Raw genomic sequence first — 23,480 nt, forward strand, 5'->3', positions numbered from 1 at the left:
AAGCTGTTTCTTCATGTGGGTACCAAGAGAAGAAAAGCCGTGTATCTACCCAAATAGCTTTGTATTCATGAATGTCTGGACATACTTCTCTGAATATCAGTATTCAACTGTATATTCCTTTCTTTTTTTTTCTTTTTTTTGTCTGAGGGCCACACCCACAGCATATGGAAGCTCCCAGGCTAGGGGTCAAATCGGAGTTACAGCTGCCAGCCTACACCACAGCAAGACAGGATCCGAGCCATGTCTGCAACCTATGCCACAGCTCATGGCAACGCCGGATCCCTAACCCACAGAGTGAGGCCAGGGATCGAACCGAGTCCTCATGGATCCTAGTTGGGTTCGTTACCACTGAATCACAATGGGAACTCCTCAACTGTATATTCTTAACTAAGAGTTTATTAAAATGCCCTTTGGGTAAAGATACTTAAACTTTTAAGATATTTTTCTTCACATTTGTCTAAGATTTTTCTGTCAACTCTGTTAGCAGTCCCAGACTTTATGTTAAAAACAGAATTAGCAGAGTTCCCATAGCGGCTCAGCAGTTAATGAACCTGACTAGTATCCGTGAGGATGCAGGTTCGATCCCTGGCCTTGCTCAGTGGGTTAAGGATCCATTGTTGCCATGAGCTGTGGTGTAGGTCAGATGCAGCTTGGATTCTGTGTTGCTGTGGTTATAGTATGGGCCAGCAGCTACAGGTCCTATTTGACCCCTGATCTGGGAGCCTCCATATGCTGCAGGTGTGGCCCTAAAAACGCCAAAAACAAAACAAAACCCCAAACACCAGAGCATTTAATATTAAATTGATCCAGGTTTTTAAAAGCATAAAATGACCAATGTTTACTTTAAAATAATCCTTAATTCATCTAGAATTTGTATTTTAATGTAAAAACCTTTCCTAAGAAGAAAATTTTCATTTTCTATCACTAGAAGATAATTTCTAGCAGAGAAACCCAGTTATGTGCTAGTTTCTCACCCATGATTCCAGAAGGGTAAAAGAGTAAAGCCAGTCAAGGCCCTAGGGATATAGAAATTCAGTCTATTCAGGGGAGTAGCCCACTTTCACAGGACCCCACTTTCAAAATGACAGTAGACCTTTATAGAGCACCATGGACTTGCATGGATAATCCCAGGGCAGCAGCTCCTGAACTGGAAGAACCCTGCTTCTCTTTTAGGACACTTTACAACTCATGACTCAGCTCTGAAGAGGATGTGGTTGGTGAAGTTTCCTGCCTCTAGTGGTCACAAGTTCACATGGTGTCTCCTTTTGAGGGCCTGCTGACTGCAGAACAGGGGCAGCTGACTCCAGGGACTGCTATTAGACCAGCAGCCACAGTCACCTGCATGAGGTAACAACAGTAGCACCAGTCTCAGCCAGTGCAAATGAGGACACAAAATGTTTTGGCCTTAGACATTCCAGGATTTTTGGATTACCTAAAACCACGGCTCAGGTCATCAGAGAACCACTCTAGGATGTTTAAACATTTTGTATATTAAAAAACACTTATGCTCTTCTTTCCCCTTTAATGTTGTTTATGGTGTTATCTCTACTACAGACCAATTCCTTTATTTAAAAAAATTTTTTATTGAAGTGTAGTTGATTTACGATGTTAAGTTTCAGATATATAGCAGTGATTCGGTTGTGAGTATTGTTTTATATATATTACACACACAGCAGTTCCCTGTGCTATATAATAGGTGCTTGTTGGTTATCTATTTTATATATAGTAGTGTATAGTATATTTTGATTCCACACTAATTTACGCCCCCACCCTTCCCCTTTGGTAACCTTAAGTTTGTTTCCTCTGAGTCTATTTGTCTTATAAATTAAGTTTATATCTATTATTTTTCTAGATTCCACATGTCTTTCTCTTAGTACAATAACTCTAGGTCCATCCATGTTGCTGCAAATGGCATCATGTCATCCTTTTTTATGGCTAATATTCCATTAATATTACACACATCTTCTTTATCCATTCATCTATCAATAGATACTAAGAATGCTTTAGACCAATTCCTTCAAGTCTGCTTTAAGTAGTTAATCTTAAGGCAACACAGAAAATACACATATTCCACAACTTTTCTATCATTTCCTAAGGGCAACTACAATTTCTGCTTTTAAAAAAATATTGGTTCTTATTGAGTATAAAATAAAAATGTATATCTCACCTACTGAAGATCAATAATGCTAATCATTTTATTATAGTTAAAATCTCCAGTGGGACTTGGAGTCTAGGTTTAGGAATGAATGAGAAATTGTTTGTAATGTATTCATTATGCCATATAGGCTAGAGTTTAAATTTATGTTAAATTACCTAAGCCAAAGAAACCTGGATCTCTTAATTAAAATGAACAAAGCCAAATGTGACGATGGTGAACATTTAACCCTTTGTGTGTTAACACTGGAGGTAAAAAAGACAGGATGCAATTACTTTCCAAAAGCACTGTGTTTATTTATACAGAGTCCTAACCACTTCAGTGGCAGGAGGAGTGGGAAAGGTTCCTTTTTCAATCCAGGGGCCTCCATAGGTTGGTCTGTTGTTACCAAACACACGGATAAGTGGTGTCATGAATTTGGTAAACTAGCTACAACGTTTAGTCTCTCTCTGCTAGAGCAACAAGGTGAGCGTCAATCTCTGCTTCTGTAAGAATCCTAGAGGACAAAGGGAAAAATTCCACATTATTTACTTCTCCAACTTTTTATTATGCAAAATTCCCCAAACACACAAAAGTAGGATAGTACTGAACCCCCGTGTATTTATCACCCAACAATTACCAATTTATAGCTGATTTTAAAAAAATCTATACACCCCACACTCATCCCTTCAAATTATTATGAAGGATTCCCAGACATCATATCAACTTCATTTATACACACTAATGTGTACTTCTTTAATATGAGATCTAGAATTAGGTCTTTTGAAAGCAAAACCATTATGGTTGCAACAATGAGAGCAAATATTCAAATATAAAACTAGACTATACATAAAGTATTCTATTTTAGCTTCTATGTCAAAATACCTTTATACCTAGCATACAAGGTTTGTTATCAGCCGAGAGACAAGGCATGCTGTGCTTAACATGCTATTTTCTAAATGAAGTTTGCCCCAAAGAAATCAACTGCTTGGCAACCTTTTATTTTATTTTATTATCTTTTTACCATTTCTTGGGCCGCTCCTGTGGCATATGGAGGTTCCCAGGCTAGGGGTCAAATTGGAGCCACAGCTGCCGGCCTGTGGCACAGCCACAGTAACGCGGGATCCGAGCTGAGTCTTCAGCCTACACCACAGCTCACGGCAATGCCGGATCCTTTAACCCACTGAGCAAGGCCAGGGATCGAACCCGCAACCTCATGGTTCCTAGTCGGATTTGTCAACCACTGAGCCATGATGGGAACTCCATTGGCAACCTTTAATGTGGACTTTTAAGAGTAAAATTTGTTGGAGTTCCAGTCATGGCTCAGTGGTTAACAAACCCAACTAGCATCCATGAGGACATGGGTTTGATCCTTGGCCAAGCTCAGTGGGTTAAGGATCTGGCATTGCCGTGAGCTGTGGTATATAGGTTGCAGACATGGCTTGGATCCCTCATTGCTGTGGCTCTGCCACAGGCCGGCGGCTGCAGCTCCGATTGGACCCTTAGCCAGGGAACCTGCATATGCCAAGGGTGTGGCCCTAAAAAGCAAAAAAAAAAAAAAAGCACAATTTCTTAAAGTGACATGGAATAATGGAAGTTCTTGGGCTAGGTAAGCAAACCTGCACCAGTGCAGCAACCTGAGCTGCTGTAGTGACAACACCAGATCCCTAATCCACTAAGCCACAGAGAACTCCTAGAAGTGACATTTTTTTAGTGCAAACTGAAATGTAAAGCAGTGTAATGCAAATAGTTATATAGTTGTTGATGGTTATGTTATATATCCTAGTTATTTAAGTATACTATCAGAATTTATAAATGACACAAGGGCCTTTTGAAGATATAGGATCTTTCGTTTCTTATCTATTTAACTAACAGATGGAAATAAAAATTTTAAAGGCTGGAGTTCTCTTGTGGTGCAGCAGGTTAAGAATCCGGCTTGGGTTGCTACTGTGGTGCTAGTTGGATTCTTGGCCGGGAAACTCAACAAGCTGCAGGCATGGCCAAATAACAAAAAAATTTAAAAGGCTATAGGAGGGTCTCAGAACAGAAAACAAGAACCAACTGTAGGTCCTTCAGAGATATCTATAAATTGTTCCTGCTGGAAATTTACTGTGTTTTTTTTTTAAAGCAAACTTTTCAATGACGGGGGCAGGAGATGGGGGAGACTGAATTCTATTTTGCTTTTTAAAAAATTCTATAAATTTTTCTTAAATCTTTCACTTTTTAATCACCTGCAAGGCAACAAAAATAACAAATTAGAAAAAAATATTCTAACTCAACTCTTCAAGGTCTGGTTAAGCTTAGTTTACTACCTTTTTTTTTCCCCCAAACCTAACTATGACCATGTGTCTTTATAATGTGACCCAAGATTAAATACACATAATAGTTAACATGCCTTCCAGCAGCTTCTGTGCATCTGTGGATTTAACTGAAGTATTTTTCACTATTCACAGGATCATCCAGGCTCATGGAAAAAGAAAACCACCTCACAGAACTGCTGGGAGGATTAAGTGAGCTGATATGTTAAGCACCCAGTACAGATCTGACTCATGGAAGCTGTGAAGTTGATTTGTGGGAGTTAGTCACTAAGTGAGTAAGAACAGACAGCATCCAGCATCTGCAATTCAATTAGCTATATGCAAAATTTGGGGGTTTATCATATCTAGATAGGGTCTGATGTATATTAGTATTTCATATTGTTCTTCAAAGCTCCACTTAAATGTACTAACTAATCAAAGCTCCACCTGAAAACTACTTTGGGAGGGTGAATTTCTATTGGCTTTAAGCTAAAAACAGAGAAAACACTTCTGCTTACTTTACTCCTTATATAAAATGAGAAGAAAAGCAGTTATGTCTTAAAGACATCCAATTAAGTTTTAAACCCATCTCTCAGGTACTAAAGAAATCAACAACAACCAACAGTAGGGTGGTCCCAGGTGGTCTAATTGTAGTTCAAAAAAGCATTTTTACCTCAAGTTACAGGACAACCTCCACCTTTCTAGGCTAGAATTTATCACTTGGCAAACTTCTCGAAGTACCTGGCTGACAATATAACTCACCTGAATTTAGGATTTTCAACTGTAACCACTCCAACTTCTATTTCTGAAGGCTTGAAATCAATTGATAGAACAGTAGACAGGCATGTAATTGCAGTCTGAAAAAAAATATTGATATTAAAATAATACAGTATTTTTCAGAGATTCCAAGATTTTCTCATTCCAAGCTTATTCAGTCATGAGTTAACCACAAGCTAATCACTTTTGCTACATGTTTGAATGATGTAGTTCTATAGCCACACAGACTGCTTTATTTTAATGTCACCTGACAAGAAACTTGTTTAAGTTGAACCATAAATTAAAGGGGTCCAAAACCAGAATAGGATAATTTACACAAAACAGTCTATTTGCTTGATGATTACTCCATGCCAGGCAATATGCTTGGAGTGAGATGGGGAGAGGATAAAGATGAATGATATGGGGGTGGGGAGGGGTGGGCTGGGGGTTTGGGATGGAAATGTAAAATTAGGTTGTGATGATGGTTGTACAGCTATACATATAAAAATTTATTGAGTTTTTTTTTAAAAGACCAATGATACAATCTTCCTTCAATGAATTTACAGTAATAACAAGTAAAGAATGTTTTAAGTGCCTTTATATCTGATGTGATTAATTATACGTAATTTTGAATTTTTTAAAACAAGACCGTTAAGAAACATTTAAACAAGACACTAGCTTCACATCTCTTAGTGTATGATAATACTGCCTACCAAACAAGAAAGTATTAGATGGTAATTTTTCTTTACTCATTTATCAGAATTATGTTGTTACTCTTTAGAATAACTATCTCAGACCCTCATTTCCACAATCTACTAAAATTCTGTTTTTAACTTCTTGGCAGTAAATAAGAGGCTTTAGTTTAATGTTATTAAGTATTTGTTTAAGAATGTTGGCTTGTCCTGTCAATTTAAAACTTCCCCATCATAATGAATAATCCCCTCAGGAAACCCTATCTAAAGCTAGCTCTACTTCCACATCCCAGGTATAATTTCTCTGCCAAGATATCCTGAAGGCATATTTACCATGAAGATGTCTGCTTCTGAGAATTTATTTATTTATTTAATTTATTTGTTTTTAGGGCTGCACCCTTGGCATATGGAGGTTCCCAGGCTAGGGGTCTAATCAGTGCTACAGCTGCTGGCCTACACCAGAGCCACAACGACACAGGATCCTAGCCGCATCTGCAACCTACACCACAGCTCACGGCAACCACCAGATCCTTAACCCTCTGAGTAAGGCCAGGGATCGAACCTGCAACTTCATGGTACCACGATGGGAACTCCTGCTTCTGGGAATTTAATGTGTGGCTGTTTTTCCTTTAGGACAATAAGAGCAATATTACTGACTCAACTTTTTCACTTTTGCTTCCAGGATGCTTAAGCCTAATTTAAATCACAACCATGCAGGTCTTTGGGCATGGTCTTGATTCCTAGTCATATTTTCCCATTTTATATGTGTTTTGTTGAAAGCAGTTTCAAACACATGAAATGAGATAGGGAATTAGGTGAAAAAAAGCAGTCCTCATTGTTTCCATGTCACACCAATTTTACTATTAACCTGACAAATGTGGATATCATGCTACAACCCAGGAACAGGCTGCCAATTATGCCATGACCTTCACTATTCCATATACCATTTAAAAAAAAAAAAAAAAAGTCAGCTCCTTTCAGCTTACTTCCACTGTCTGTTCAAATGTCCAATCAAATTTCTTCTTCACTTTTTTTTCAAGGAAGCTGGTTGACTCGGTTTGTTTAACTCCTGCTGCAGTGGCTTTAAACCCACAGTAGTAACCTGCGGGATCACACTTATACACCTGAGGGCCTTGTTCTTCATCTATGCCAATTAAAATCATACCTAAACAGAAAGAAAGACCCTCAGTAAGTATCTTATACCTTTATACAACAAGACTTCTTCTCTCTTGGTGTTGTCACATGGCTGTTGTTAATCATTACTCTGGCTGCCTATTTTAGGATAGGAGCCTGAGGTGAGAGAGAAATACAGTAAAAGAAAGAGGCAACTTGGCAGGAAACAGTAAGGGGCCTTGCACATCATTATTATGGAATTTGGAATTTATATTTCCAAGGGAGCAACTATCAAAATTTGTTTTAGAATAACTCCTATAGCAATATGGAACAGACTAGGAAAGAGTAAGAAAGGAGAAAAGAAATAAATTAGGTGTCAAAGGCAAGTGACAATGAAAAAGTGACAAAGTAGATGGAAGGAACAGATATTCTGAGGTAAAGACTGACGACTAAACAGAGAACCAGGGAAGGTGAGACAGGGGTAGAAAAGAAGTTGGGGATGAACAGAGGAAAACAGCAATGATTTCAGGCTTGAAGTATCTGTGGGACAACAAGGAAGGGACTGAGCTAAACCTAATGAGAGAATGACTGGAATGGATGTAGTAAATGAAGCTGTGAAAGTGGGTGAGATCACCCAGACAGAACAAAAAGGAGAGAAGGACCAAGGAGAGAAACATGATGAATAATAAAATTTAAGGGCCCAGGTCGAGGAGGAAGAGCTAAGGAAAGTGAGGAGGAGAAGAGTATCACTGAGGAAATCAAGGGAGAATTTTTAAGTGACAGGTCAAAAGCAGGGTTAAATACTAGAGGGAAATCATTATACTTTTAATTATAAATGAATGACACAGTGTCAGAAAGAAACATGTTGAAATCTTTCAGGATAATTCATTATATCAAATCTTACCCCTCTCCCAATAAAATTTTACTTTTTTAAGGAAGAAATTTATTCTAAATGTATGAATCATAGGCATATGATTCTTTATGTTGAGCCTGATTCTTTAGGGGGATCAGAAGAAAGTGCTACATTGTTAAGATGCCTAACTAGTAGGCATTTCCATTGAACTAATAGTCTGATAGTAATTCCCATTACAAAAGCCTAATATCACAATGACTTGGATCTTCCAAATCACACACCCTAAATAGAAATATTTTGATAAAAAAGTCTAACAATATCTAACGTTTAAAGATAGTGCCTAAAATACTGTTCTGAAACCTATCCTTCCACCATTGATTATAAGGATTTCTCAACTTTTATAATTTCCAAACCACATGTATAAAAATGTTACTGAAATAACTTTCTTTACACATGTTCTCTAAAAATAAATTATAATTCATTATTTAGGAGAATTCTTTGTATACTTACAACAACCAAGAGGCCTCATTTCAGCATTCTGTGTGTAGACCTGAGAAATATCAGCAATCCTTTTACACAGCATGTCCACAGGAATCTCATAACCATACTTGTATTTCCAATTAGCTGCCTCATAACGTGCCCTCTGTACCTGGGATCTGCTGTCAGCTTAGAGCGTAAAAAACAAAGGTTTGCTTCTTTAGAAGAATGATCTCAAAGCCAGGTAATTTTCTACACAGACACACACACCTCCATTATGACTTAGGGAAAACAGAAGTGGTCTACTATGGCTTTTTCTCCCACCAATGAATGGTGAACGACTCAGCAATAAGTAAAGTACTTTAAAAGTACTATACATAGTACTGCCCTTTTATACTGAGCCCTTCATCAGCTGCCAAAATAGTTTTTTTGGTTGTTGTTTTTTTTTTGTCTTTTGTCTTTTTTGCCTTTTCTAGGGCCGCTCCCACAGCATATGGAGGTTCCCAGGCTAGGGGTCTAACTGGAGCTGTAGCCACTGGCCTACGCCACAGCCACAGCAACTCGGGATCCAAGCTGCATCTGCGACCTACACCACAGCTCACGGCAACGCCGGATCCTTAACCCACTGAGCGAGGCCAGGGATCGAACCCGAAACTTCATGGTTCCTAGTTGGATTCATTAACCACTGCGCCACAACAGGAACTCCAAAAGTAGTTTATTTTTTAAAATTTATGTTTTTGGTTTTTTTTTTTTTTTGCTTTTTAGGGCTGCACCTGCGGCATATTGAAGTTCCCAGGTTAGGGGCTGAATTGGAGCTGCAGCTGCTGATCTACACCACAGCTCACAGCAATGCTGGATCCTTAATCCACTGAGCAAGGTCAGGGACCGAACCTGAGTCCCCACGGATACTAGTCAGGTTGGTTTCCAATGAGCTACAACAGGAACTCCCAAAATAGTTTCTTTAAAAAAAGTAATTTTTTAGAATTCTCACCTTTAATTTTAATTTTTATTTATTTTTTCTTTTTATGGCCAAACCAGTGGCATGTGGAAGTTCCCAGGCTAGGGGTCGAATCAGAGCTGCAGGCCCATGCTGCAGCCACAGCAACATGGGATCCCAGCCACATCTGTGATCTATGCCACAACTTTTGGCAATACCAGATCCTTAACCCAGTGAATGAGGCCAGGGACTGAACACACATCCTCAGGGACACTATGTTGGGTTCTTAACCTGCTGAGCCACAATAGGAATTCCATAACTCTCACCTACTTCCAACTAGTGTCAATATTACTAGGTTTGAGAATATACTGATTTACCTCCCCTTAAACTATTAACTGTATCTGAAATAAAGCTTCTATGAGAGGTGCCTCAGCCTAGTTTCCCGGACAGTAACAGAGAGATCTAATTCTATGATGATTTCAAAAAAGCTCACAATACGCTGAAGATAATGACACCTGCCTTAGAAGACTGTAAATCTACTCATATCACCTGAAAATCAGATACTAAAGGAAGTCTTATTATTTTTTTTTTTTAGAGTAGTAGCCTCTCTTTTTTTGTCATTTCTTGGGCTGCTCCTGTGGCATATGGGAGGTTCCCAGGCTAGGGGTCTAATCGGATCTGTAGCCGCCAGCCTACGCCAGAGCCACAGCAACTCGGGATCGGAGCCACGTCTGCGACCTACACCACAGCTCACGGCAATGCCAGATCCTTAACCCACTGAGCGAGGCCAGAGATCAAACTTGCAACTTCATGGTTCCTAGTCAGATTCGTTTCCACTGTGCCACGACGGGAACTCCCAGGAAGTCTTTTAAAATCAACACAAAACTCAAAAATAATTTGAATTACAAATATAAGTAGTTATTCAAGCCAATTACCTGTCATTCCTGTCATCACACAGCCAATGTTTTCAGTTATCTTGAATAAGTGAGTCACTGTGCTGGAATCCAGTAATTTGTCCTAATGAACAAAATAATCAAGAAAATTAAAAAAAAAATCACAGGCCTCTGTGTAGTGATAAAAAAAAAATACCATGGACTTATAACAATGAACTGTATAATAAAGGTTTTCTGCTCATTTTTACAGTTAAAACCAATAAAAAATGGGAGGGAAGGACCACACACAACTGTTTTCTTTTTTTTTAGATGATGCATTTCCTGTGGGTAAGAACTACAGCTCATTAAAGTGTGTTTCGAGGTCCCTGAACACAAAAGATCTAGAAATCTCATTGTGCTTACAATCATAGCATGAATTTCAACATGTCAATTCTGTCTACTCAGCTCATCTGTCCATAGTTTCTCAATAAACACTTCTTGGATGACAGGAAAGTAGGGTCAAAGCAAAAATAATGTTAACATATAGAGATAATAACACACTCTTGAACAAACTCATGAAAAACTCTTGCTTTGTATTCTACAATGATCCAGGCAGTACTACTCACAGGTACTTTCTTCTGTGTGACAATTACTGCACAGTCTTTCCCTCTGACGGCTACTGATGTAAGGCCACCCTGGTTAATTGCCTTAAAAGCATATTCTGGAAAAAAGAACAGTTTTTTAAAAAGGTAAAATAAATGATCACAGATTCATGCAATGGAATAATAAAGTCATTAAAAAGAGCTTTATGAACTACCATGGAATGTTGTCTAAGACATGCAAAGTCAAAAGTAATAATGATGATAAATCATAATTAAACCAACTCCATTTCTTTCCACTTTAATTATTTTCATCAGGTGCAAGTACCAAATTTCCAGTAAAGATTTAATTAATTTTTATAATATCAAATCTTTATCAATTATGTTTATTTTTTAAAGTTTGTTTTCCAAGGGGGAGGGGGAGGGAGTGGGATGGACTGGGAATTGGGGGTTAACAGATGCAAACTATTGCCTTTGGAATGAACAACCGATGAGATTCTGCTGTATAGTACTGGGAACTCTATCTAGTCACTTATGATGGAGCATGATAATGTGAGAAAAAGAATGTATTGGAGTTCCCATCGTGGTGCAGTGGAAACGAATCTGACTAGGAACCGTGAGGTTGTGGGTGCAGTTCCTCGACTTGCTCAGTGGGTTACGGATCCGATATTGCCATAAGCTGTATTGTAGGTCATAGACACGGCTCAGATCTAGCACTGCTGTGGCAAAGGCCAGGGGCTACAGCTCTGATTAGACCCCTAGCCTGGGAACCTCCATATGCTGTGGGTAAGGCCCTAAAAGGACAAAAGACAAAAAAAAAAAAAAAAAAGAATATCTATGTATGCGTGACTAGGTCACCTTACCGTACAGTAGAAGATTGATAGAACACTACAAACCAGCTATGATGGAAAAAATAAAAATCATTTTAAAAAATAAAATAAAAATAAAAGTTTGTTTTATAGCCATTATTTCTACCAAATCTGGTTTTCCTGGGTCGTATTTAGTTGCTCTATGTTTTCTAAAGATTTACTATTTCTGTTAACTTGTGGTCAATAACTAATTGACCATATACAGTTTTTTGGGTTTTTTTGTCTTTTTAGGGCCGCACCTGCAGCACATGGAGGTTCCCAGGCTAGGGGTCTAATCAGAGCTGTAGCTGCTGGCCTACGCCACAGCCACAGCAACTCAGGATCCAGGCCGCATCTGCGACCTACACCACAGCTCACAGCAACACCGGATCCTTAAGCCACTGAGCGAGGCTAGGGATCAAACCTGCAACCTCATGGTTCCTAGTCAGATTGTTAATCACTGAGAAATGACAGAAACTCCCAGTTTTTTAAAATTTTTTATTGACTGATTTACAATGTTGTGTCAATTTCTGCTGTACAGCAAACTGACCCAGTTATACATATATATACACATGCACACATACATATGTATGTAGTATGTATGTATATATATACACAATCTTTTTCTCACATGTCCTCTACCATGTTCCATCACAGGTGATTAGATATATAATTGTCTGTGCTATACAGCAGGATCCCATTGCCACTCCAAATGCAATAGTTTTCATCTACCCATATGCAGTTTTAATTGCTATTAGATTATTTTGCTTTTTCCGCCCTCTACCCAAGTTGTTATTTTCCAAGTCATGTTTTTTGCAATTTTTATGTTATCTACACTATAGGATTCTTTAGTTTTACATATAATAAACTTCAGTTTGTGCACTTTTAGCTGCTGTCAAAACATTTCCCAGGTTAAAACAGCTAGATCAAAGTGGTTTATAAAAACAAACTACTTTGGCACCATGTAGTTAAGCTGACAATAACTGTCTGTGGAGAGTAGAATTATAGCTGAGACTATCCCTTTCTACATTATGTATTTCTATAATATTTAAGTTTGATTATATATATTTTGTAACTAGGAAAAACAGCAACAAAAATTAATATATGATTATTGTAGAAAACACAGAGGATAATGTAAAAGAAAAAAATTACTATTTCAATCATTATCTAAATTTGATACATTTAATAGATGCTTTTAAAATTCTGTCCAGTATTACTCTGTACGCCAGGTCCAAGGCCTGGTCTCATCTGGTTCAAAAAGCCACTGGTGATGAGGGTCATCTAAGGAAGATACTATGAATGACACCAAAGAATTTCCTTTAATAGGAGCTGTGATAAAAATCCTTTATCAAATATTTCCAAATGGTCATATATTGAAGAGAACAAAAGAGCACAGCAAAAAAAAAAAAAAAAAACCAACAAATAAATGACAACAAAAAAACAAAACTCTAAAAAATCTCCTCAAATCTGACATTTAACTAACTAATCACGGGAGCCTGTCGTGGCTCAGTGGTTAATGAATCCAACTAGGAACCATGAGGTTGCAGGTTCGATCCCCTGACCTCGACCAGTGGGTTAATGATCTGGCATTGCCATGAGCTGTGGTGTAGGTCACAGACAAGGCTCGGATCCCAAGTTGCTGTGGCTCTGGCACAGGCCAGAGGCTACAGCTCCAATTTGACCGCTAGCCTGGGAACCTCCATGTGCCATGGGGGCAGCCCTAGAAAAGGCAAAATAAAGGAAAAAAAAAAAGAAAACAACTTAACTAGCTAATTACAATAGGTTGTTTTTACCATCCCATTACACAAGTAACTGCTAAAATATGTTTCATAATGCTTCTTAGTTCTGTTTCTCTATGATCAATAAAGCTTCTACCATATCAACCCTCCACAGTTTAACTATGAACTCTAGACCACAATGACTACCCAAAGATACCAGAAAGTGGCTGAAAGCAGGCAGATTCTAGAGGGGTAGTCAATGCTTGAAATAAGGGAATGGATCAGGGTGAGTTTCTATTTTCATGACTTACAGTTTGAATGCAGGCCCTAGTCAGTACAAAACACCCATAGAAAACCCAGTCCTTTTAGCTCAAAGAATTAGAGAACAAGAGTTCCCACTGTGGCACAGTGGGTTAGGAATCCAAATGCAGCGGCTCAGGTGCTGAAAGTTCAATCCCTGGCATGGGGCTGTGGGTTAAAGGATGTGGCACTGTCACAGCTGCAGCTTGGATTCAAAGCCTGGCCCAGGAACTTCCATATGCTGTGGGTGCAGCAAAAAAAAAAAAAAAAAAAAAAAAAAATCAAAAAACAGTTTGGGAGTAACCACAGCTGCTGGAAAGTAAGGGAGAGGAAAGCGAACCCCCGTTTCTATGTTGCCCACATCTTTGGCTGATTTCATAATCATACATGCAAAAAGACTCCAAACTGCCTAGCTAAGGATGAAAGAATTAAAGTAAGATTTAAGCTGCCACCCAAATTAACCTCCTGCTAGAACAAATCAACACTCTTTATAGGAATATAACAGAATCTAGTCTTTATAACCTAACATTCATGAATGCCCAGGATAAAATCAGAATTCTCAATATACCAAAAAACAAATGAAAAAAACTCAAAAACACATAGGAAAACATGATTTACTTGCAAGAGACCAACCCTGAGATGACCCAGATTTTCTATTAGCAGGCAAAGTTATTAAAACTATGTTAAATGACATAATGAAAAATATTAAAGATGAAATAAGAAATCTCAATAATTATAGCAGAAACTGGCACAACATTGTGAAGCAGCTATAATTTTAAAAAGTAAAAAAACGAAACCTCAATGTACAAAAAAGAAATCTCAATAATGTAGAGAACCAAATAGAAATTGTAGAATTGAAAAATACAGTACCTGAAATAAAAAAAACTTCACCAAGCTGACTTAATTGCAGAGTGGGGATAAAATGAAAACAAATCACTACCCAATTTTAAATAAGAGAAAACATTTTTAAAAACACATCAAAAGTGGTGCTGGGAAAACTGGACAGACACATGCAAAAGAATGAAATTAGAATACTTCTTAACACCATACACAAAACAAACTCAAAATGGATTAAAGACCTATATATAAGACCAGATACTATAAAACTCTTAGAGGAAGGCAGGCCACTCTCCAACATAAACCTCGGCAGTATCTTCTCAGATCCACCTTCTAGAGTCATGAAAATAAAAACAAAAATAAACAAATGGGACTAAAAAGTTTCTACACAGCAAAGGAAACCCTAAACAAAATGAAAAGACAACCCACAGAATGGGAGAAAATATTTGCAAAGGAAGAGACTGACAAGAGATTAATTTCCAAAATTTATAAACACCTTCTGCAGTTCAATACCAAAAAAAACCCAAACCACCCCATCAAAAAATGGGCAGAAGATCTAAACAGACAATTCTCCAAAAAAGACATACAGATGGCCAAAAAACAAAAGGATCTTTGCAGATGTGATTAACTTAATCTTGAGATGGGGGAGATTATCCTGGTGGGTCCTAAATGCATTCATATTTATCCTTATTAAGAGTGTTCCCTGGTGGTCTAGTGGTTAGGATTCAGTGCTTTCATTGCTGTGGCCAGGGTTCAATCCTTGGTCTGCGAACTAAGATCAAGGTGCTGCATGCTGTGGCAAAAAAACAAAAAAGAAAAAAGAGAGAGGGGAGAGGGGAGGTGGAGAAGAGAGGAAATTTTACACAAAGGAGAAAGTGCTATGAAGAGGGAGCAGAGAGATTTGAAAATGCTAGTCTTGAAGACTGGAGTGACGCAGCCAAGAAATGCTGGCAGTCTCTTGAACAATAGTCAGTGAATGCATTTTTGCCTTAAGTCTTCAGAGAAAATAATGGCCCTGCCACACACCTTGATGTCAGTCCGATGACACTGATTTTGGACTTCTGGCCTCCAAAACAGTGAGAAGACAAATTTCTGTTGTTTTAAGCCACCAAATTTGTGGTAATTTGTCACAACAGATACAGGAAACTAATACAAACCTTAGCTAAACAAAGAAAATAAGAGAATACAAAAATGACCAGTTATCAGGAAAAGAAGGTAGGTTATCACTATAGGTAGTATTGAAATGAAGAAATATTACAAATCACTTCTTGACACTTCCCACATGTGTGTCTTTGCTTCTTCAAGGCCTGTCTGGACTGCCCTATCACTCTCTTCTCCACCTAGCCAGAGCTTGCCCTTCCTCTCAAGCTGCTTCCATTTCCCATGGTCATTTTCTCTTATTGTCCCAGAAGGGATTCTTCAATCCTTTCTTTGAATTCCCACAGTATTTCCTATTACACCAGTAATTTTAGCATTTTCAAGTGTGTATTTCCCCCTAGCCAGACTGGATAATCAAAGAAAGTAAGAACAAAGGATATTTAAAATTGTATTTGCAACCAATAGATACTAAGTCAAAGTTTGGCCCTGGGCCCAATCCAGCTTGCTCAAAGTGGTTTAGAACGCAGTTTTCTAGGAAGATTTTAATTAAAAGTCAGATAAAATAAAATCAAGTTTACATTTTTTTAGGAAAAAAAAAAATTCTGGTAACATTTAACGGTCATTCCCACATAGCAACTGTCCTGTGGAGCAAAAATCATCTAGGGCTGGCACATGCTTTGCAGTTTTCCATAGTTCCCATTACTCCTCCTCCTGTCTCACCAGCCTGTTTCACTCATGTTTTTTACTTATCTGGTCTGCTTAAATAACACAAAAGACAAAGGCAACAAAACAAAAAGCTACAGCCCTCCCCACATAATACAATTCTGTTCCACAAAATATAAAAACATTTCTTTTTCTTTCTTGCTTTTTTTTTTTTGTATTTTCTAGGGCCGCACCTGTGGCATATGGAGGTCCCTGAGGCTAGGGGTTCGTTCAATCAGAGCTGTAGTTGTGGCCTACGCCGGAGCCATAGATAGCAACATGGGATCCAAGCCATGTCTGCAACCTACACCACAGCTCACAGCAATGCTGGATCCTTAACCCACTGAGCAAGGCCCGGGATCGAACCCACAACCTCATGGGTTCCTAGTCGGATTCCTTTCTGCTGCACTACGACAGGAACTCCTAAAAACATTTCTCAATAGAGAACATAACCTATGAATACATGAATACTCCAGGATCTCGAGGATACATTAAAGGAGTCCTAGTCCTCTCTGCCTCTCTATTTTAGAGTAGTGCCACCCAATAGAATTTTCTGTAATGATGGCAGTGTATATCTGCATTGTCCAACATAGTATCTATTTAGCTATGTGTGGCTATTGAGTACTTGAAATGTGACCAGTGCAACTGAGAAAGTGAACTTTTAATTTAAAGTTCTTAGTTAAGAATATCATCCCTATTATTCACCTCCTACTTCTTAGTCTCCTTCACTGCTTCCATCTCTTCAGACAGCTCCTTAAATATTGGTATCCCCCCAGGATTCTATAATTTCTCCCTATCACCAAGTGATTTTATCCTACGTAATCATTACTAACTCTGTTATCTTTAACTCTGAACCCTTATCTGCAAATGCCCATTTTTCCCAAAGGCATGTGTGAAATTAAACTCTTCTCTACAAACCTGCTTCTTTTCTTCTGTTTTGGTGACAACATGGATCCTTAACTCTCTGCACCAAGAGGGAACTCCCAACCTAATTTCTTATGGTCCTTATCTCAAATTATTAACCACTCAAGTTCTCAAGCAACCAACCTGGGGTACCATTCTTGACTCTTCACTTCTCTCTCATCAGAGGAATGTCCACTCTCAGCTAGGATTTGCTTTAAAACAGTGTAGCAGAGAGGAAAGCATATGGGGAAGACAACTGACAAAATGTTGCCAAGTGCTGCAGCTGGGTTGTGGTCAATCCTTTTTTATGGATTACTCAACAAGCCTCTCCTGAGTGGGCTTCCTGCCATCTGCTCCCTTCTTCTCTAATTCTACACTCAACTCTCCTGCTATCTTAATAATCTTATTTTTTTTGGCCTGTTTGTTTTATGGCCACACCCTGGGCATATGGAAGTGCCTGGGCCAGGAACTGAATGTGAGCCACAGCTGCAGCAATGTCAGATCCTTTAACCCACTGCACTGGGCTGGGGATCAAACTTGCACCTTTGCAGCAACTCAAGCAGCTGTAGCTTGATTCTTAACCCACTGCTCCACAGCAGGAATTCCAATTTTGGTGTTCTTAAAGACTTCTGCCAGCTAAGTCCAAAACCTATGGGACCAAGTCCAACTCAAGAACGCCATCCAAGTCTCTTCAAAATTTTCCTACAATCTATTTTCCTGACCAAGGCACTGGTTCCCCAAAAATTTCCTTATCTAATCTCCAGGTAGCTCAACTCCTCTTCTCTGAGGAAACTTTTCTGGCTCTATTAGTGTCACTTTGTAAATACCCTTCTTTGCACAGACATTTTAGTATTCACCATGCTGTACTTCATTGTAATTTTCAATAAAATTTTGTGTAAGTGAATCTCCATTACAACACTACCACAAACATAAAATAAAACACAAAGACATACTGTGCAGCACAGGGAATATAGGCAACATTTTATAATAACTATAAATTAAACATAACCATTAAAATTGTGAATTACTATGCTGTATACCTGAAGCTTATGTAATACTGTACATCAAAACTATATCTCAATTGAAAACTTCAAAATAACAATACCACCATAAAATATGTATCTTATAATAATTTCCACAAAAAATGGAAACTGCCAAGTAATGAATCTAGAGACAATAAATAAAAAATATCTTCTAAAGAAACACTAGTAGGGTAAAAAATAATATCAGTTAACAGCAAAAGTGAACATTATGGCCAATTAAGAAAAAAACGAGGGAATTCCTTCTGCGGAGCAGTGGGTAAGGATCCAGCATTTTTGGAGCTGTGGCTCAGATTCGATACCTGGCCTGGGAACTTCCATATGCCATGGGTGTGACCAAAAAAAGGAAAAAAGAAAGGAAGGGAGGGAGGGAGGAAGGAAGAAAGAAAAGAAAAAATGGAACAGTTTATAGGCAGCACTTAAAAGACAAATTTAGTTTTTAAAGCCAGATTCAAATGTCAGAAATAGTAATTACTTAATTCCATCACTAAAGATTTTGTTTTCTGGTTAAAATTTCAGAGTTACCATTGTGGCTCAGTGATAACAAATACACAACTAGTATCCATAAGGATGTGGATTCAATCCCTGGCCCCCGCTCAGAAGGTTAAGGATCCTGCATTGCTGTGGCTGTGGCATAGGCCAGCAGCTGTAGCTCCAATTCAACCCCAAGCCTGGGAACCTCCTTATACGAAGGGTGAAACTCTACAAAAAATAAATAAATAAATAAATAAATAAAATTCAGGAGTTCCCGTCGTGGTGAAGCAGAGACAAATCTGATTAGGAACCGTGAGGTTGCAGGTTCGATCCCTGGCCTTGCTCAATGGGTTAAAGATCAGGTGTTGCCATGAGCTGTGGTGTAGGTTGCAGACGAGGCTCGGATCTGGCGTTGTGGTAGCTGTGGCATACGACAGATTAGACCCCTAGCCTGGGAGTCTCCAAATGCCATGGGTGTGGCCCTAAAAAGAGAAAAAGAAAAAAGAAAAACTTGCAAAACTAGCAAACACTGTTATGTTAATCTCAGTAATCTGTTCTTCAATGTTTAAGATTATGCAGGAAAATGAAACTGATAGCCCACTTCCCATTTTTCTTTTTTCTTTTTTTAGGGCTGCACCCAAGGCATATGGAGGTCCTCAGGCTAGGGGTTGAATTGGAGCTGTAGCTGCTGGCCTACACAACAGCCACAGCAATGCGAGATCGGAGCCTCATATGAGACCTACACCACAGCTCCTGGATCCTTAATCCACTGAGTGAGGCCAGGGATGGAACCTGAGTCCTCATGGATGCTAGTCAGATTCATTTCTGTTGAGCCACGATGGGGACTCCCCATTTTTTTAATGGTAAAAATTATACTGGATTATAGTTCACCCCAAGCTCCCAATTTCTTAATTTGTAATTTAAATGCATAGTAAATTACCTATATATATTAGGTTGAACCACATCAAAGAGCCACTTTTATAGGTAAACAACAGTCAAACACCAGCAGTTTTGTAAGGTTCAACATAACAAGAAAGAAACCCTTAGGTTAGAATGCAAATTGCTTCCCTGCTCACAAATAAAATGGTTAATAAACAGTTGTTTGTGAGAGTTCCCATCATGGCTCAGCAGTAATGAATCTGACTAGTATCCAGGAGGACGTGGGTTCGATCCCTGGCCTCACTCAGTGGGTTAAGGAGCCAGTATTGCCGTGATATACTTGATTTTAGTATATATAGTCTTTAAGAGCAAGATTGGAGTTCCTGCTGTGGAGTAGTGGGTTAAGAATCCAGCTACAGACTTGCCTTGGATCTGGCGTTGCTGTAGGCTGGCAACTACAGCACCCACTGGACTCGTAGCCTGGGAACTTCCATATGCCTTGGGTGCAGCCTTAAAACAAAACAAAACAAAACAAAAAACACCACTGCTTGTATACAGAGACCTCTTTTCCACAGTAATCTCTTATACACTTTGTTTCCTCCCCTACAATTTTCCCAACACTTTCCCAACTTTTCCAGGACTCATTTGTGTAATACTAGGAAAAAACAAAGGGCTAAATACAAAAGGTACTGTGACAAAATGTTCAGGATAAGCACAATATGCCAGACAATGGCTCACAGTAAAAGCTGCTCAGAGTGATGTTAGCAATAGCAGAGATGCACATCCCCCTTATGGACACTCATCAGCTTTACAAAGCATTTACAGGTGATCCTGAAATTCTTCTTCCAGTTGTCGGAATATAACCCAAGATTTCTACCACTCAGAATTTTGTCTAAAATGCTGTACTAAGACGGACTAAACTTTTGGTGGGGAGCATGACAAAGGGTATACAGAAACAGAAATACAATGTTGTACATGTTAAACTTACATAATATTATAAAACAATCTCAATAAAAAATAAATCTAAAATTAAAAAAGAATGCAGTCCTACTGAAACCCTGATTTCAGCCTGTTTGACCCTTAAGGTAAGCCTACCAGACTTCTAACTAACTGGGAGAAAATAAATAGATGCATTTTAAAAACAAACACACAAAAATTTTTACTGAACTTTGGGAGATAAATATGATTTTTTTCCCCATCTAAACATAGGCTGGAAAAATTCTTTGAAGTTTGATTATCAAAAAAAAAAAAGATGTTGTAAGGGGAAAGGCAGGTACTCTGCAGTTTATGTCTATATTCAATTTCAATGCTGTTTGACTAGAAACGTTTTATTAACATTTTTTGAAACTGTTCATTCTGTCTTTCCCTAACCTTGTAACTTACGTGGAAAGTGTGTCTCATGTCATAGTCCCTCCTAATATGACACTCCTTAAAATCGTGATCTACAAGCAGGTGGAATCATTAGAAATCTTGGTGCTGGTGTGTGAGGGGAGGGCAGGAGTGGGGTGGGGTAAGATATAGATTGAAAACATAGCAATGTTTGGAGTTCTCATTGTTGCACAGAGGAAATGAATCTGACTAGGAAGCATGAGGTTGCAGGTTCAATCCCTGGCCTTGCTCAGTGGGTCAAGGATCCTCCGTTGCTATTAGCTGTGGTGTGGGTCACAGACTTGGCTCAAATCTGGTATTGCTGTGGTGTAGCCTAGCAGCTGTAGCTCCGATTCGACCCTTAGCCTGGGAATCGCCATATGCCACAGGTGCAAAAAAAGAAAACATAACAGTGTTTGATACCACTTTTTTTTTTTTTTAGTCTTTTTAAGGTCGCAGCCTTGGCATATGGAGGTTCCCAGGCTAGGCATCCAATCGGAGCTACAGCTGCCAGCCTACACCACAGCTCATGGCAACACCAGATCCGAGCCGAGTTTGTGACCTCATAGCTCACGGCAATGCTGGATCCTTAACCCGCTGAGTGAGGCCAGGGATCCAACCAGCAACCTCATGGTTCCTAGTTGGATTCGTTTCTGCTGCACCACGATTGGAACTCTTATATCTTTTTTAAAAATCAATTTTAGACTACATTTATCTTTTGAATCCCAAAGGAGTAGCATTCTTACCTTTCCATTAATCCTTCTATTCCCTTGTATCTCCCCATATTTCCTATATTATTTTCCCACTGTCATGATTAACAATTTACACTGTATAATTCTTAGATACTTTGTCTTTGGTAGATTCTAAAGTTTATAAACTAATAAACAGTATTAACGACGTTACGATAATGTACCTGTATTTCTCTAGAGAACCAAGCATGGATGGATCATAAAAGAAGAAACATTTCACGTCTAAAGAAGTACTAATCCAATAGACAACCCCCCCTCCCCCCGCCCCGCGCCAAAAGCCAAAGTAACATTTACTGAGGATTTAACACTGTGCTAGCACTTTACATACACCACCTTAGTTAATCCTCAAAACAACCACTCGAAGGAATCACTAGGGCACTTTACAAACAGAAACTAAGACTAAAGTGACATCACTTGCCCAGGTTGCCTAGTATGAAGCAGAGCAGTAATTTGAATCCAGGTATGGCTCCAGGGCCTGACCTCTTCACCACTATACTGCTTGCTCATGCTAACTATTCTTTCACTTTCCTTTTCTTAGCAGTGGCTTAGAATAACAGAGGGAGTGTGTTATTCAACAAGACAGAGCTTAAAATTATTCTGTCTAGGTATTTAACTTATTTTGAACTACATGTTCTATTCCAAATCTTTTAAAACTGTTAAAAGGACATTATATTCACACCAAATTTGAAACACATTAGAGCCTCTGCTTTATGACTAGATTTCACAATATAGTATACAAAAGCGAAGTGTAGATCTAAGTATCTTTTCCTGTTCGCATATTAAAAACCATGAAATAAAATATTCAAAGCATAATGCAATATAGAAAAAGTTTTTAAAACTCTGGAATGAAAACTTCAAAAAATGAAATTTCCCTGCAGATACAGTTATCAACTCTCCTTTCCATCTTAGATCACATTTTTCAATTGGAGATGATTTAAAGGATTACTGAATTACCAAGTATGATGTTGTTTCTTGTTACATTATATCCAGTATGTAGCCATAGAGTAGACTGGTTTCATTCCAAGTTATCTTTACTTCTAAAATTTACTGGTGAAGAGAACCTCAATTATAGGCCAATTCTCTCCTAATGATTTCCAAGCACTGTCCTCACAAAGGGAGTGAGGTGCTAACTAAACCCACTCAGAAATGAAATCATCAGGGGCCAGGTGGAAATCAGGTTTTCCTGACACTGAATTCTCCATAGTAGGAGGTAAAGGGTCTGGGGTTATAATCATAATCTAAATCCTGAAACCACTTCGATCCAACAAAATATGTTACACTGAACAACTATAACTACTTTTGGTTTATTTCCATTGAAGCTGTTCTTCAGAAAACAGCTAGTTCACCATACCTCATTTACAATTCAGAACCAGCTTTTAATCTATAGGGCCATTTGAACAGATGTGGGTTAAGAGTGGATGTTAGTTTCAAAAAACAGCTCTAGACTTGATAGCCACTCATCCTATCTACCAGTTTTCCAAAGATGTCCTGAACTCTGTAGATACTTGTAATTTGGAGATCTTTATTTCTTCTTATCTGTTTAAGTACCTGTCACCCCCTTAAAGCTGTGAGCTTCAGCATAGGAGAGGGTGTGACATGGGTGCATCCCCCAGGACCAGCACAGTATCTGGCACACAGAAAGCTCTGAATGCCTGTGGAAACAACTGCAGGACAAGGAAGTCCATGCTGCAAACAAAGGACAACGGAGAGGGAACGTTTTAATTGGAAGGTGCAGGAACCAATTACGCTTTAGAGACTTACAGGCGTTGCACCTACTCAGGTAAAAATGTAACAAGTGAAGGGACATCAGCAAGCCGGACTAGGGCATTACAGC

General features: G+C 38.7%; 1 protein-coding gene across 2 annotated transcripts in view; it reads right to left on the reverse strand.

Annotated features, from left to right (window-relative positions):
- Window positions 1-2,426: 2,426 nt before the first annotated feature.
- PSMA6 (proteasome 20S subunit alpha 6) overlaps window positions 2,427-23,480 on the reverse strand; it is a 34,627-nt gene continuing 13,573 nt past the window's right edge. For both annotated transcript variants that reach the window (XM_047796103.1, XM_047796102.1), the window contains exons 2-7: window positions 10,758-10,852; window positions 10,195-10,276; window positions 8,356-8,511; window positions 6,866-7,044; window positions 5,194-5,288; window positions 2,427-2,651 (exon numbers count right to left, since the gene is read on the reverse strand). In XM_047796103.1, coding sequence (XP_047652059.1) covers window positions 2,594-2,651; window positions 5,194-5,288; window positions 6,866-7,044; window positions 8,356-8,511; window positions 10,195-10,276; window positions 10,758-10,852 — 665 coding nt within the window. In that variant the 3' untranslated portion in view covers window positions 2,427-2,593. The remainder of the gene's footprint in view (window positions 2,652-5,193; window positions 5,289-6,865; window positions 7,045-8,355; window positions 8,512-10,194; window positions 10,277-10,757; window positions 10,853-23,480) is intronic.

Source organism: Phacochoerus africanus, chromosome 9, assembly GCF_016906955.1.
Source record: "Phacochoerus africanus isolate WHEZ1 chromosome 9, ROS_Pafr_v1, whole genome shotgun sequence".
NCBI classification, from domain to species: domain Eukaryota; kingdom Metazoa; phylum Chordata; class Mammalia; order Artiodactyla; family Suidae; genus Phacochoerus; species Phacochoerus africanus.